Source organism: Oncorhynchus mykiss, chromosome 9 (assembly GCF_057628025.1).
Source record: "Oncorhynchus mykiss isolate SJ-2025 chromosome 9, ASM5762802v1, whole genome shotgun sequence".
Taxonomy (NCBI): Eukaryota; Metazoa; Chordata; class Actinopteri; order Salmoniformes; family Salmonidae; genus Oncorhynchus; species Oncorhynchus mykiss.
In genome coordinates, this window is record NC_143030.1 from 13,099,593 (window position 1) to 13,115,893 (window position 16,301).

General features: G+C 45.3%; 1 protein-coding gene across 2 annotated transcripts in view; it reads left to right on the plus strand.

Annotated features, from left to right (window-relative positions):
• The window catches only part of LOC110531424 (NHS-like protein 2), a 137,978-nt gene that overhangs the window by 94,645 nt on the left and 27,032 nt on the right, over positions 1–16,301 (plus strand). For both annotated transcript variants that reach the window (XM_036987292.2, XM_036987293.2), the window contains exon 2: positions 6,172–6,348. In XM_036987292.2, the coding sequence (XP_036843187.2) occupies positions 6,172–6,348 (177 nt within the window). The remainder of the gene's footprint in view (positions 1–6,171; positions 6,349–16,301) is intronic.

The following is a 16,301-nucleotide window of genomic DNA, read 5'->3' on the forward strand; positions in this document are numbered from 1 at the left end:
CCAGTCACCACAGTCCATGTATCCAGTCACCCCAGTCCATGTATCCAGTCACCACAGTCCATGTATCCAGTCACCACAGTCCATGTATCCAGTCACCCCAGTCCATGTATCCAGTCACAACAGTCCATGCATCCAGTCACCCCAGTCCATGTATCTAGTCACCCCAGTCCATGTATCCAGTCACCCCAGTCCATGTATCCAGTCACCCCAGTCCATGTATCCAGTCACCCCAGTCCATGTATCCAGTCACCACAGTCCATGTATCCAGTCACCCCAGTCCATGTATCCAGTCACCACAGTCCATGTATCCAGTCACCCCAGTCCATGTATCCAGTCACCACAGTCCATGTATCCAGTCACCACAGTCCATGTATCCAGTCACCCCAGTCCATGTATCCAGTCACAACAGTCCATGCATCCAGTCACCCCAGTCCATGTATCTAGTCACCCCAGTCCATGTATCCAGTCACCCCAGTCCATGTATCCAGTCACCCCAGTCCATGTATCCAGTCACCACAGTCCATGTATCCAGTCACCCCAGTCCATGTATCCAGTCACCCCAGTCCATGTATCCAGTCACCCCAGTCCATGTATCCAGTCACCACGGTCCATCTATTCAGTCCTTTGCATTTGAAGAGGCATTCTATTGCTGTGCTAATGAGCAGAACACTGAGATGTGTTCGAAACACATATGTACACGCCTGACAGTTTTATTACAATCACACACTCACACGCGCATGCAGTTACACGTGCAAGCACACAAACACGCACAAGAGATTAAGAGGATGAATGATACAGACAGGGAGAGAGATGGAGAGAGAGGAGAGAGACAGAGAGATGGAGAGAGGAGAGAGATGGAGAGAGGAGGAAAGAGACAGAGAGAGAGAGAGAGAGGAGAGAGACAGAATTAGACATCCTGTCACCATAGATTACTTTTAGTATAATTGTCTTTGGCATGACTGTCTGGCCTCTCTCAGGCTGTGGCGGAGAAACACACGCTTTGCTGCCGTTTTCACAGTCTCTGTGTGTGTGTGTGTGTGTGTGTGTCTACCTTGAGGGAGGGAGGGAGGGACAGAGACACAGAGTGGTTGAGAGACAGAGAGGTTGAGAGACAGAGAGGGAGGGAGGGATGATGGGAGGGAGAGATGGGGGAAGGAGGGAGACAGAGAGGTTGAGAGACAGAGAGGGAGGAAGGGGGGAGGGAGGGAGACAGAGAGGGAGGGAGTGAGCAAGGGAGGGAGGGACAGAGACACAGAGCGGTTGAGAGACAGAGAGGGAGGGAGGGAGGGAGGGAGGGACAGAGGGAGGGAGGGACAGAGACAGAGGGAGGAATGGGGGAGGGGGGAGGGCTTTAGATCAATTCTTCCTGCTTTGTAATGTAACATGCGTTGTAATGTAACATGTGTTATAATGTAACATGAGTTATAATGTAACATGTGTTGTAATGTAACATGTGTTGTAATGTAACATGTGTTGTAATGTAACATGTGTTGTAATGTAACATGTGTTGTAATGTAACATGAGTTATAATGTAACATGTGTTGTAATGTAACATGTGTAATAATGTAACGTGTTGTAATGTAACGTGTGTTGTAATGTAACATGTGTTGTAATGTAACATGTGTTGTAATGTAACGTGTTGTAATGTAACATGTGTTATAATGTAACATGCGTTATAATGTAACATGTGTTGAAATGTAACATGTGTTGTAATGTAACATGTGTTGTAATGTAACATGTGTTGTAATGTAACATGTGTAATAATGTAACGTGTTGTAATGTAACATGTGTTGTAATGTAACATGTGTTGTAATGTAACATGTGTTATAATGTAACATGCGTTATAATGTAACATGTGTTGTAATGTAACATGTGTTGTAATGTAACATGTGTTGTAATGTAACGTGTTGTAATGTAACATGTGTTGTAATGTAACATGTGTTGTAATGTAACATGTGTTGTAATGTAACATGTGTTGTAATGTAACATGTGTTGTAATGTAACGTGTTGTAATGTAACATGTGTTATAATGTAACATGTGTTGTAATGTAACGTGTGTTGTAATGTAACATGTGTTATAATGTAACATGTGTTATAATGTAACATGTGTTATAATGTAACATGTGTTGTAATGTGACATGTGTTGTAATGTAACATGTGTTATAATGTAACGAGTTGTAATGTAACATGTGTTGTAATGTAACATGTGGAATAATGTAACATATGTTATAATGTAACATGTGTAATCATGTAATATGTGTTGTAATGTAACATGTGTTGTAATGTAACATGTGGAATAATGTAACATGTGTTGTAATGTAACATGTGTTGTAATGTAACATGTGTAATAATGTAACATGTGTAATAATGTAACATGTGTTGTAATGTGACATGTGTTGTAATGTAACATGTGGAATAATGTAACATGTGGAATAATGTAACATGTGTTGTAATGTAACATGTGTTGTAATGTAACATGTGGAATAATGTAACATGTGTTGTAATGTAACATGTGTTGTAATGTAACATGTGTAATAATGTAACATGTGTAATAATGTAACATGTGTTGTAATGTGACATGTGTTGTAATGTAACATGTGGAATGATGTAACATGTGGAATAATGTAACATGTGTAACGTGTGTTGTAATGTAAAATGTGTTGTAATGTAACATGTGTTTCCAATGCCAATAAAACCATTGAATGGAATTTTATATTAGAGCCATACTCACAGCACTGGAAACCCTCTGGCATGAAATGACTGCTTTGGCAGGTACTTTAGTAACACTCTCAGTATCTTCATTTCAGCACCCTTTTTCGTCCTGTATAGTATTTTACAGTCGTGGCCAAAAGTTTTGAGTATGACACAAATATATTAATTTTCACAAAGTGTCTTTAGATATTTTCGCCAGATGTTACTATGGAATACTGAAGTATAATTACAAGCATTTCGTAAGTGTCGAAGGCTTTTATTGACAATTACATGAAGTTGATGCAAAGAGTCAATATTTGCAGTGTTGACCCTTCTTTTTCCAGACCTCTGCAATCCGCCCTGGCATGCTGTCAATTAACTTCTGGGCCACATGATGGCAGCCCATTCTTGCATAATCAATGCTTGGAGTTTGTCAGAATTTGTGGGTTTTTGTTTGTCCACCCACCTCTTGAGGATTGACCACAAATTCTCAATGGGATTAAGGTCTGGTGAGTTTCCTGGCTATGGACCCAAAATATTGATGTTTTGTTCCCCAAGCCACTTAGTTATCTCTTTTGCCTTATGGCAAGGTGCTCCATCATGCTGGAAAAGGCATTGTTTGTCACAAACTGTTCCTGGATGGTTGGGAGAAGTTGCTCTCGGAGGATGTGTTGGTACCATTCTTTATTCATGGCTGTGTTCTTAGGCAAAATTGTGAGTGAGCCCACTCCCTTGCCTGAGCAGCAACCCCACACATGAATGGTCTCAGGATGCTTTACTGTTGGCATGACACAGGACTGATGGTAGCGCTCACCTTGTCTTCTGTGCACAAGCATTTTTCTGGATGCCCCAAACAATCGGAAAGGTGATTCATCAGAGAAAAGGACTTTACCCCAGTCCTCAGCAGTCCAATCCCTGTACCTTTTGCAGAATATCAGTCTGTCCCTGATGTTTTTCCTGGAGAGAAGTGGCTTCTTTGCTGCCCTTCTTGACACCTGGCCATCCTCCAAAAGTCTTTGCCTCACTGTGCGTGCAGATGCACTCACACCTGCCTGCTGCCATTCCTGAGCAAGCTCTCTACTGGTGGTGCCCCGATCCCGCAGCTGAATCAACTTTAGGAGACGGTCCTGGTGCTTGCTGGACTTTCTTGGGTGCCTTGAAGCATTCTTCACAACAATTGAACCGCTCTCCTTGAAGTTCTTGATGATCCGATAAATGGTTGATTTAGGTGCAATCTTACGGGCAGCTTTTGCACTTTTTGTGCAAAGCAATGATGACGGCACGTGTTTCCCTGCAGGTAACCATGGATGACAGAGGAAGAACAATGATTCCAAGCACCACCCTCCCTTTGAAGCTTCCAGTCTGTTATTCAAGACTTTGTGAAAATTAATATTTGTGTCATTCTCAAAACTTTTGGCCACGACTGTAGTCTCAGAATTGAAGTCTCTCTCTCTTTCTCTCGCTCCCTCTCTCTCCTCCCTACCTCCCTCTCTACCACTCTCCCCTAAATGTCTCAACCCGTAACCCACATCCCGCTCCAGTACTCGTGGGGTAAAAATGAGTCATCAAGGGACAGAAATGGCTCCCTACAAATGTGTTTGTGTGAAGTTTATTTACAAAATGTGATATTTTTTTCACATTTGTGTTTTTTTTTTCATCAGAAATGAATGCTTATGGGTACCTTCATGTGTGTGTAAAATATTTATATTCTCAGTAATATTTCAACTGGTTTAGTTGCAAAATGCTGTAAATCCGTTGTTTAGCTAGAATGGAATGTTATTGTCCTGTATATATTATATTTAACATGTAAATTCAACACATCGTCAATATAACCTCACGCTATAGTGTTTGGTCAGAGTTAGGCCTTGTCCAAAATGGCACCCTCTCTCTCTAGCTCTCTCTCTCTCTCTCCCTCTCTCTCTCTCTCTCTCTCTCTCTCTCTCTCTCTCTCTAGCTCTCTCTCTCTCCCTCTCTCTCTCTCTCTCTCTCTCTCTCTCTCTCTCTCTCTCTCTCTCTCTCTCTCTCTCTCTCTCTCTCTCTCTCTGTCTCTTAGCTCTTTCTGCCAAGTTATTTTTGTCATCTCTCAGTCTTAAATAGCTGACAGGGTGAGTGATGAGTGAAGATTGAATATCAGGGTAAAAGTCACCTTTACGTACAGATCTAGGATCAGCTTACTATCTCCAAATCCTAGCCTTAGCCATTAGGGAACTCTAAGACTGAGATCAGTGTTTAAAGGTACATTCTACTGCTCAGGGATTCGGCAGAGGTAAGGGTGAGGAAAATTTTGCCCATAGTTAAGTTGACTGCTGGCCTCTCAATTCTGCCCTTAAGGAAAATGGTGGTTTTATGTCTGTACTGACCCTGACCTAGAGGTCAGGGTAGAGGTTAACAGAAATGCACTTAGCACAGACACACACACACAAACACACACACACACACACACACACACACACACACACACACACAATACCAGCGGTCTGTTTATCTTCTCTTCTCTAAATCCTCCATATTTCCTCCCCTCTTCCAAATCCCTGTGGTTATGTAAGAGAGAGATAAGAGAGGGGGAGGAGGAGGAGGAGAGGAGGAGGAGGAAAGGAGAGCAGGAGAGGAGGAGGAAAGGAGAGAGATGGAGAGGAGGGAGAGGGAAAGGAGGGAATTAGGAGAGGAGGAGGAGAGGAGGAAGAGCACATTAATTGCAGTGTAGAGGACCTGCTGCTGAGCTGGTAATTAAGTAGACTCTGCTAACCTTATGGGAGATAAGAGGTATTCACTGTACTGGAGCTACCCTACCCTATCGCTCCTCTTTCTTTCTTTCTGTCTTTCTTTCTTTCTTTCTTTCTTTCTTTCTTTCCCCGCTCGCTCTCTCGCTCCTGCTCTCTATCTCCCCTCTCTCTTCTTCTCCCTCTCTCTTTGTCTCTGTTTCTATGCAGATCACACATCAAGATTCTGACTCCTCTTCCTCTTTCTGATTGGTTGTTGTGGATTTATGAATGATTGTTGTCATTCTGCTCATTCAGTTTCTGATGATTCTTGTTATTATTATGCTGTTTGGGAGCGCCTTCCCTTTCACTCCCTGACAATACACACACAAGCACACACACACACATACACACACGTGCATACACACACACAAACCCCTCCCCTTTCTAACCACAGTCCCTCCCCTCACAACTGGCTATTATGTAACACAAGTCTCTGGGTATTAGTTATGCAAATTTTATACATTTGCATTAATGTGCAATTTCTCTCTCTCTTTCTCTCCCTCCTTTTTTCTCTCCCTCCCTCTGTCTGCATCGCTCCCTCTGTATCTTGCCCAACCCTCTGCCATCTCTTCTCTTTCTCCATCTCTCTCTCGCTCTCTACCTCTCTTCTCCGGTCTTTCGCTCTCTACCTCTCTATCATCCATGCATCCCTCTCCATCGTCCCCACCTCTCCCTCACCTCCTCTCTACCTCTCCTTTCCCTCCTTCCCTCTCTCCAGCCACTACCATCTTGGACGCGGAACCGAAGCGTAGCGCGGCGTCGTCGTCGACGGCGGCGGCCCACTTCCGGTCTCCATGGCAACAGAGCGTTAATGTGTTTGGCTCGTGGAGCAGGCCGGACTGTGTTCAGGAGTTACACCAGGAGGCTCAGCTTAACCTGCAGAGTCTGCTGCAAGGTACAGTAACTAACCCTGGGGGTGTGTATGTCGGGAGTGTGTGAGTGGAGTGTGTGTGTGTTTTTGAGTGGAGTGGAGTGTGTGGGTGGGTGGGTGGGTGGGTGGGGGGGGGGGGGGGGGGGGTTTGAAGAAGGAGGAGACGAGGGATAACGTGATCGAGACTAGGGGTTATGTGATCAAAGCTACAGCTGCCGTGTTGTTATGCCATGGCGTGTGTGTGTGTGTGTGTGTGTGTGTGTGTGTGTGTGTGTGTGTGTGTGGATAGGGGAGAGAGAGGAGGTCGATGTGAAGGGACCTTGCTGCCCTCTTCACAGTAATCCGTTCTGTTCTTCTGCTCTGAGTGTGTGAGCGTGTGTGTGTGCGACTGCGTGCACGTATGTGTGTGTGTGTGTGTGTGTGTACGTGTCTGGGTGTGAGTGTATGTGTGTGTGTACGTGTGTGTGTGTGTGTGTGTACATGTGTGTGTGTGTGTACGTGTGTGTGTGTGTACATGTGTGTGTGTGTGTGTACATGTGTGTGTGTGTGTGTGTGTGTGTGGGTGTGAGTGTATGTGTGTGTGTGTGGGTGTACATGTACGTGTGTGTGTGCATGTGTGTGTGTGTACATGTGTGTACGTGTGGGTGTGAGTGTGTGTGTGGGTGTGTGGGTGTGTGTGTGTGTGGGTGTGCTTGTATTTTCCCTTGCTTTGTTTTTCTTATCAGTTCCCCTCCGGTGCACAAGGGCTTTAGGTTGATGTTGTTTTACTTTCATCCCTCTCTCCTACTTCCTCTCTCTCTCTCCCACTTCCTCTCCCTCTCTCCTACTTCTTCTCCCTCTTCTCTCCGTCTCTCTTCCTCCGCTCTCTCCCTCTTCCTCTCCCTCTTCTCTCCGTCTCTTTTCCTTCTTCCCTCTCTCTCCTCCTCCTTCCTCCTTCCCTCTCTCTGACACATAATAACCCTGATTGGCATCTCAGATTATGTCTGCGTCCCAAATGGCACCCTATTGCCTACATAGTGCACTACTTTTGACTAGACCACAGGGCTAGTATAGGGAATCGGGAGCTATTTGGGAAGCAGGTATGTTAAGCCTTCCCTCCTCCCTTTATTCAATGAACAGATGAATGAATTCATGAATGAACGTTTACTTTCTGCCGATGATCATCACCACCCACCTTTTTCCTTCCATCTTTTCCACTATTTCTCTCTCTCTCTCTCTCTCCCTCTCGCTCTCTGTCTCTCTCTCTCTCTCTGTCTCTCTCTCTCGCTCTCTCTCTCTCTCTCTCTCTCTCTCTCTCTCTCTCTTTCTTTCAGTCTCTCTCTCTCTCGCTCCCTCCCTCTCTCTCTCTCTCTCTCTCTCTCTCTCTCTCTCTCTCTTTCTTTCAGTCTCTCTCCCTCTCTCTCTCTCTCTCTCCCTCTCTCTCTCTCTCTCTCTCTCTCTCTCTCTTTCTTTCAGTCTCTCTCTCTCTTTCTTTCAGTCTCTCTCTCTCTCTCTCTCTCAATTCAATTTAATTAAATTAAATTCACTTTATTGGTATGACGTAACAATGTACATATTGACAAAGCTTTCTTTGGATATTTGTAATATTAAAATAATAAGAATCAAAATGGTCAACGGGACAACAGTAACAACAATAACCAAGGGTCAAAATAACCATACATTCAACAATAACAATAAGCATAGAGGACACTGTCCCTCGTTTTATGGCAGGCAGCAATGTAGTGTGCTGTCAACCCACAGCTCTCTGTGTCCTCCCCCAACAGGACGGGTAGCCTACTCTCATCAGAGAGGTCTTCAATGTAGTGCGCTGTCAACCCACAGCTCTCTGCGTCCTCCCCCAACAGGACGGGTAGCCTACTCTCATCAGAGAGGTCTTCAATGTAGTGCACTGTCAACCCACAGCTCTCTGCGTCCTCCCCCAACAGGACGGGTAGCCTACTCTCATCAGAGAGGTCTTCAATGTAGTGCGCTGTCAACCCACAGCTCTCTGCGTCCTCCCCCAACAGGACGGGTAGCCTACTCTCATCAGAGAGGTCTTTGAAACCTTGAATAAGGGTTTCAAATTTGGGGAAATGACACTCTCTAATTGTTTTATATTTTTGACATTTTGTTAGGAAATGCAGCTCCGTCTCAGGTTCTGCTGTTGTGCAGTGGTTGCACAGCCTTTCCTCTACAGGGAGCCAGGTTCTGCTGTTGTGCAGTGGTTGCACAGCCTTTCCTCTACAGGGAACCAGGTTCTGCTGTTGTGCAGTGGTTCCACAGCCTTTCCTCTACAGGGAACCAGGTTCTGCTGTTGTGCATTGGTTCCACAGCCTTTCCTCTACAGGGAACCAGGTTCTGCTGTGGTGCAGTGGTTGCACAGCCTTTCCTCTACAGGGAGCCAGGTTTTCCTGTGTCTACCCTTCTCAATGGCAAGGCTGTGCTCACTGAGCCTGTACTTTGTCAAGGTTTTTCTAAGGTTTTGATCAGTAACCATGGTCAAATATTTAGCCACAGTGTACTGCCGATTTTGTGCCAGATAGCAGTGCATTGTGCTTTGTGAACTCAACCCCAGGACCAGCTGGATGAGGGGACTGAGGCTTCAGTGTGTTAGTAGAACAGGTTTGTGAACTCAGCCCCAGGACCAGCTGGATGAGGGGACTGAGGCTTCAGTGTGTTAGTAGAACAGGTTTGTGAACTCAGCCCCAGGACCAGCTGGATGAGGGGACTGAGGCTTCAGTGTGTTAGTAGAACAGGTTTGTGAACTCAGCCCCAGGACCAGCTGGATGAGGGGACTGAGGCTTCAGTGTGTTAGTAGAACAGGTTAGTGAACTCAGCCCCAGGACCAGCTGGATGAGGGGACTGAGGCTTCAGTGTGTTAGTAGAACAGGTTTGTGAACTCAGCCCCAGGACCAGCTGGATGAGGGGACTGAGGCTTCAGTGTGTTAGTAGAACAGGTTAGTGAACTCAGCCCCAGGACCAGCTGGATGAGGGGACTGAGGCTTCAGTGTGTTAGTAGAACAGGTTAGTGAACTCAGCCCCAGGACCAGCTGGATGAGGAGACTGAGGCTTCAGTGTGTTAGTAGAACAGGTTTGTGAACTCAGCCCCAGGACCAGCTGGATGAGGGGACTGAGGCTTCAGTGTGTTAGTAGAACAGGTTTGTGAACTCAGCCCCAGGACCAGCTGGATGAGGGGACTGAGGCTTCAGTGTGTTAGTAGAACAGGTTAGTGAACTCAGCCCCAGGACCAGCTGGATGAGGGGACTGAGGCTTCAGTGTGTTAGTAGAACAGGTTTGTGAACTCAGCCCCAGGACCAGCTGGATGAGGGGACTGAGGCTTCAGTGTGTTAGTAGAACAGGTTTGTGAACTCAGCCCCAGGACCAGCTGGATGAGGGGACTGAGGCTTCAGTGTGTTAGTAGAACAGGTTTGTGAACTCAGCCCCAGGACCAGCTGGATGAGGGGACTGAGGCTTCAGTGTGTTAGTAGAACAGGTTTGTGAACTCAGCCCCAGGACCAGCTGGATGAGGGGACTGAGGCTTCAGTGTGTTAGTAGAACAGGTTTGTGAACTCAGCCCCAGGACCAGCTGGATGAGGGGACTGAGGCTTCAGTGTGTTAGTAGAACAGGTTTGTAAACTCAGCCCCAGGACCAGCTGGATGAGGGGACTGAGGCTTCAGTGTGTTAGTAGAACAGGTTTGTAAACTCAGCCCCAGGACCAGCTGGATGAGGGGACTCTTTTCTTTGCTCAGCTCTTGGCATTGCAGGGCTTGGTAATGATATGAGAGGGGGTCACTGTATTTGAGATGTTTCCGAAACGGAATTACACTTTTCTGAGTTTTTATTAATAGTGGATATTGGCCTAATTCTGCCCTGCATGCATTGTTTGTAGTTTTCCTCTGGACATGTAGGAGAATCTTACAGAACTCTGCATGCAGGGTTTCAATGGGGTGTTTGTCCCATTGTTTAAAATCTTATTTCGCAAGTGGACCCCACACCTCGCTGCCATAAAGTGAAATTGGTTCAATGACACATTCAATTAGTTTTAGCCAAATTTTAATAGGTAGAATGACCTGCGTGCTTTCTCTCTCAGTTCATTCACTGCATCATTAAGAAGTCCAGTTGACCTTATTTTTAAACGTCTCTCTCTCTCTTTCTAAAGTCTCTCTCTCTCTGTATTCTCTCTCTCTCTCTCTCTCTCTCTCTCTCTTTCTTTCAGTCTCTCTGTCTCTCTGTCTCTTTTTCTCTCTCGCTCTCTCTATCTGTTTCTGTGTACTTGAATTGCTTAGTGCGTGCATGCGTGTGTGTGTGCGTGTGTGTGTGTGTGTGTGTGCGTGCGTGTGTGTGTAGGTACAGTAGATAAATACCTGTCTGCCATGAGAATGTACATAGTGTACGACACCCAGAAACCTGCAGGTGTGTGTGTGTGTATAGATACAGTAGCAGGTGCTGGAGTTAAACTCATAACAATAAAGATACCAGCCAGCCACTGCTGGCTTTTTGGCAGTGTTTGTGTTGAAATATTTTTACACAATAAACTGCAGGAGCATCTACGCATTCTTTAATACATAGATTATAATACAGTATACAACAGTGGGGTACTGTACTCAGCACCCCAACCAGGCAAGCCACACACACACACACAGAGAAACACACAGACACAGTACTCAGCACCCCAACCAGGCAAGCCACACACACACACACAGAGAAACACACAGACACAGTACTCAGCACCCCAACCAGGCAAGCCACACACACACACACACAGAGAAACACACAGACACAGTACTCAGCACCCCAACCAGGCAAGCCACACACACACACACAGAAACACACAGAAACAGTACTCAGCACCCCAACCAGGCAAGCCACACACACACACACAGAAACAGTACTCAGCACCCCAACCAGGCAAGCCACACACACACACACAGAAACACACAGAAACAGTACTCAGCACCCCAACCAGGCAAGCCACACACACACAGAGAAACACACAGAAACAGTACTCAGCACCCCAACCAGGCAAGCCACACACACACAGAGAAACACACAGGAGCAGTACTCAGCACCCCAGGTGTAACACCAAGGTCTGTACAGTACTGTGCCTCATCCATTAGTCCCAGGTGTAACACCAAGGTCTGTACAGTACTGTGCCTCATCCATTAGTCCCAGATGTAATACCAAGGTCTGTACAGTACTATACCTCATCCATTAGTCCCAGGTGTAACACCAAGGTCTGTACAGTACTGTGCCTCATCCATTAGTCCCAGGTGTAACACCATGGTTTGTACAGTACTGTGCCTCATCCATTAGTCCCAGGTGTAACACCAAGGTCTGTACAGTACTGTGCCTCATCCATTAGTCCCAGGTGTAACACCAAGGTCTGTACAGTACTGTACCTCATCCATTAGTCCCAGGTGTAACACCAAGGTCTGTACAGTACTGTACCTCATCCATTAGTCCCAGGTGTAACACCAAGGTCTGTACAGTACTGTGCCTCATCCATTAGTCCCTGTATTCCTAAAGCACTTCTTTGTGTTTGCTATCCCAGATGAGAGCACTTCTACAATAGTTATATCATCAAATGAGGTTGGATTTGATCTTTCATTTATAAATATCAGCTAATAAATTAAATAATAATAGTAGTGTATTCTTCTACCCCATATCAAACACATCCCCTGAAATACTTTCATATTCTTGAGGTGAGTTTGATTTATGTAGCCTGGCATGAAGAGTTAGATATCGTTCTTTAGGGACTAGTCTAGGAGTTTGGTTGTCAATCTTGACAAGTTAACTCGAGTTTCACTTCAAAGTATTTCAACTATTTAAACCATATGACTCTTTGACCTGCAGTTGAAAGGCCTGTTGTGGTTAGTAGTTTTTTTTTCTTCCTTGGTCCTCAATTAGAGAGTGGTCAGGGGTTAGCGTCATTATAATGAAGGTCACACTTCTTGAAAGTCCAATTGCTGACATGCAAAACATTTTGGGACTGTATCAACAGTAGACTAATGAAGGAAAATACCAAAAGATCGTAGTTGGGTGAACTTCCCCTTTAAGGCTATTTATTGGCGGTTGTTGTTGCTGCTCCTGAGTGGTGCAGTGCATCTCAGTGCAAGAGTTGTCCCTACAGTCCCTGGTTCGAATCCAGGCTGTATCACACCCGGCCATGATTGGGAGTCCCATAGGGGGGTGCACAATTGGCCCAGGCCCGGGTTTGACCGGTGTAGGCCGTCATTGTAAATAAGAATTTATTCTGAACAGACTTTAAGGTTAAGGTTAAATCATTTTTTAAAATCAATTTACACCAAGGCCGAGTCAGTTCCAAATGGCACCCTATTCCCTATATAGTGCACTATATTTAACTAAAAGTAGTGCACTATTAAGGGAATACAGTGCCATTTGGAATGCAGCCCAAGGGGGAGATTGTATAGATTGGGATATGGGAGATTGTATAGATTGTGATATGGGAGATTGGGATATGGGAGATTGTATAGATTGGGATATAGGAGATTGTATAGATTGGGATATGGGAGATTGTATAGATTGGGATATGGGAGATTGTATAGATTGGGATGTGGGAGATTGTATAGATTGGGATGTGGGAGATTGTATAGATTGGGATGTGGGAGATTGTATAGATTGGGATATGGGAGATTGTATAGATTGGGATATGGGAGATTGTATAGATTGGGATATGGGAGATTGTATAGATTGTGATATGGGAGATTGTATAGATTGGGATATAGGAGATTGTATAGATTGGGATATGGGAGATTGTATAGATTGGGATATGGGAGATTGTATAGATTGGGAAATGGGAGATTGTATAGATTGGGAAATGGGAGATTGTATAGATTGGGATGTGGGAGATTGTATAGATTGGGATATGGGAGATTGTATAGATTGTGATATGGGAGATTGTATAGATTGGGATATAGGAGATTGTATGGATTGGGATATGGGAGATTGTATAGATTGGGATGTGGGAGATTGTATAGATTTGGATATGGGAGATTGTATAGATTGGGATGTGGGAGATTGTATAGATTGTGATATGGGAGATTGTATAGATTGGGATATGGGAGATTGTATAGATTGGGATGTGTGAGATTGTATAGATTGGGATATGGGAGATTGTATAGATTGTGATATGGGAGATTGTATAGATTGTGATATGGGAGATTGTATAGATTGTGATATGGGAGATTGTATAGATTGGGATATGGGAGATTGTATAGATTGGGATATGGGAGATTGTATAGATTGGGATATGGGAGATTGTATAGATTGGGATATGGGAGATTGTATAGATTGGGATATGGGAGATTGTATAGATTGGGATATGGGAGATTGTATAGATTGGGATATGGGAGATTGTATAGATTGGGATATGGGAGATTGTATAGATTGTGATATGGGAGATTGTATAGATTGGGATATGGGAGATTGTATAGATTGGGATATGGGAGATTGTATAGATTGGGATATGGGAGATTGTATAGATTGTGATATGGGAGATTGTATAGATTTGGATATGGGAGATTGTATAGATTGTGATATGGGAGATTATATAGATTGGGATATGGGAGATTGTATAGATTGTGATATGGGAGAATGGGACCAGCTTGACTTTAAGTATTATAGCTAACGTTACTGACATTAAAATAATATATTTTGGACATCAAGTTGTCAGTGTGTGTGTGTGTGTGTGGTGTGTGTGTGTGTGTGTGTGTACTGTGTGTATGGGCCCTTCATAAACAGCCCAGCCCCACCCCTAACAACCGGGACCCGTTAACAGGAGAACAGTGGGTTAACTGCCTTGTTCAGGAGAACAGTGGGTTAACTACCTTGTTCAGGGGAACAGTGTGTTAACTGCCTTGTTCAGGAGAACAGTGGGTTAACTGCCTTGTTCAGGAGAACAGTTGGTTAACTGCCTTGCTCAGGGGAACAGTGGGTTAACTGCCTTGTTCAGGAGAACAGTGGGTTAACTGCCTTGTTCAGGGGAACAGTGGGTTAACTGCCTTGCTCAGGAGAACAGTGGATTAGGAGAACAGTGGGTTAACTGCCTTGTTCAGGGGAACAGTGGGTTAACTGCCTTGTTCAGGGGAACAGTGGGTTAACTGCCTTGTTCAGGGGAACAGTGGGTTAACTGCCTTGTTCAGGGGAACAGTGGGTTAACTACCTTGTTCAGGGGAACAGTGGGTTAACTGCCTTGTTCAGGGGAACAGTGGGTTAACTGCCTTGTTCAGGGGAACAGTGGGTTAACTGCCTTGTTCAGGGGAACAGTGGGTTAACTGCCTTGTTCAGGGGAACAGTGGGTTAACTGCCTTGTTCAGGGGAACAGTGGGTTAACTGCCTTGTTCAGGGGAACAGTGGGTTAACTGCCTTGTTCAGGGGAACAGTGGGTTAACTGCCTTGTTCAGGGGAACAGTGGGTTAACTGCCTTGTTCAGGGGAACAGTGGGTTAACTGCCTTGTTCAGGGGAACAGTGGGTTAACTGCCTTGTTCAGGGGAACAGCGGGTTAACTGCCTTGTTCAGGAGAACAGTGGGTTAACTGCCTTGTTCAGGGGAACAGTGGGTTAACTGCCTTGTTCAGGGGAACAGTGGGTTAACTGCCTTGTTCAGGGGAACAGTGGGTTAACTGCCTTGTTCAGGGGAACAGTGGGTTAACTGCCTTGTTCAGGGGAACAGTGGGTTAACTGCCTTGTTCAGGGGAACAGTGGGTTAACTGCCTTGTTCAGGAGAACAGTGGGTTAACTGCCTTGTTCAGGGGAACAGTGGGTTAACTGCCTTGTTCAGGGGAACAGTGGGTTAACTGCCTTGTTCAGGGGAACAGTGGGTTAACAGATTTTTACCTTGTCTTGTTTTACCTTGTCAGCTCTGGGATTCGATCCAGCAACCTTTCGGTTACTTACCCAATACTCTAACCACTAGGCTTCCTGCCGCCCCTACACTCTAACCACTAGGCTTCCTGCCGCCCCTACACTCTAACCACTAGGCTACCGGCCGCCCCTACACTCTAACCACTAGGCTACCTGCCGCCCCTACACTCTAACCACTTGACTACCTGCCGCCCCAACACTCTAACCACTAGGCTACCTGCCGCCCCTACACTCTAACCACTAGACTACCTGCCGCCCCTACACTCTAACCACTAGACTACCTGCCGCCCCTACACTCTAACCACTAGACTACCTGCCGCCCATACACTCTAACCACTAGACTACCTGCCGCCCCTACACTCTAACCACTAGACTACCTGCTGCCCCTACACTCTAACCACTAGACTACCTATCACCCCTGGGTGTTATGGGGAACGTAGTGGGCCCTGGTCAAAAGTAGTGGGCCCTGGTCAAAATTAGTTTGCTATATAGGGAAGAAGGTGACATTTGGGAGGCATCTTCTGTCTCATTACTCTGTTCTCATGATTGAACATTGACTTTCCTGGGATTGTTTTGGTTATGACAGTTCAGATGTAATTTGATGGAGTTACTGTGTCACCATGGTGAAAATGATTGGCAGTTCTAATGTTGTAATATCGCTGCAATATTATTGACACTTATCTACTCAGAGGGAGGGTTGACAAGGACAGAGGAAAGGAGACAATGACACAGGAAAGGAGATAATAAGCAAGGGGTCAAGGAGGGAAGGAAGGGAGCCCTTTAGCAGATTGGAATCCATCTCCAGCTCCATGATGTCACCGGTATGATGTCACCGGTATGATGTCAGATCACAGGAATGATTTGACAAATGAAGGAGGCATATTAAAAGTATTGGAGCAGGACCTGGAAACAAAACTCAGTCTGGGCTTCGTCCCAAATGGCACCCTTTCCCCTACATAGTGCACTACTTTCGACCAGGGCCCGTAGGGAATAGTGTACAATAGCACATCGATTTAAAAAAACAAGGATTAAAACACAAAGAGAACCTTTAGAGACACATTTCCATCGTGGTCCTGCTTGTTTTAACAGTTCAATAAACAGTAGGGAACAGTGT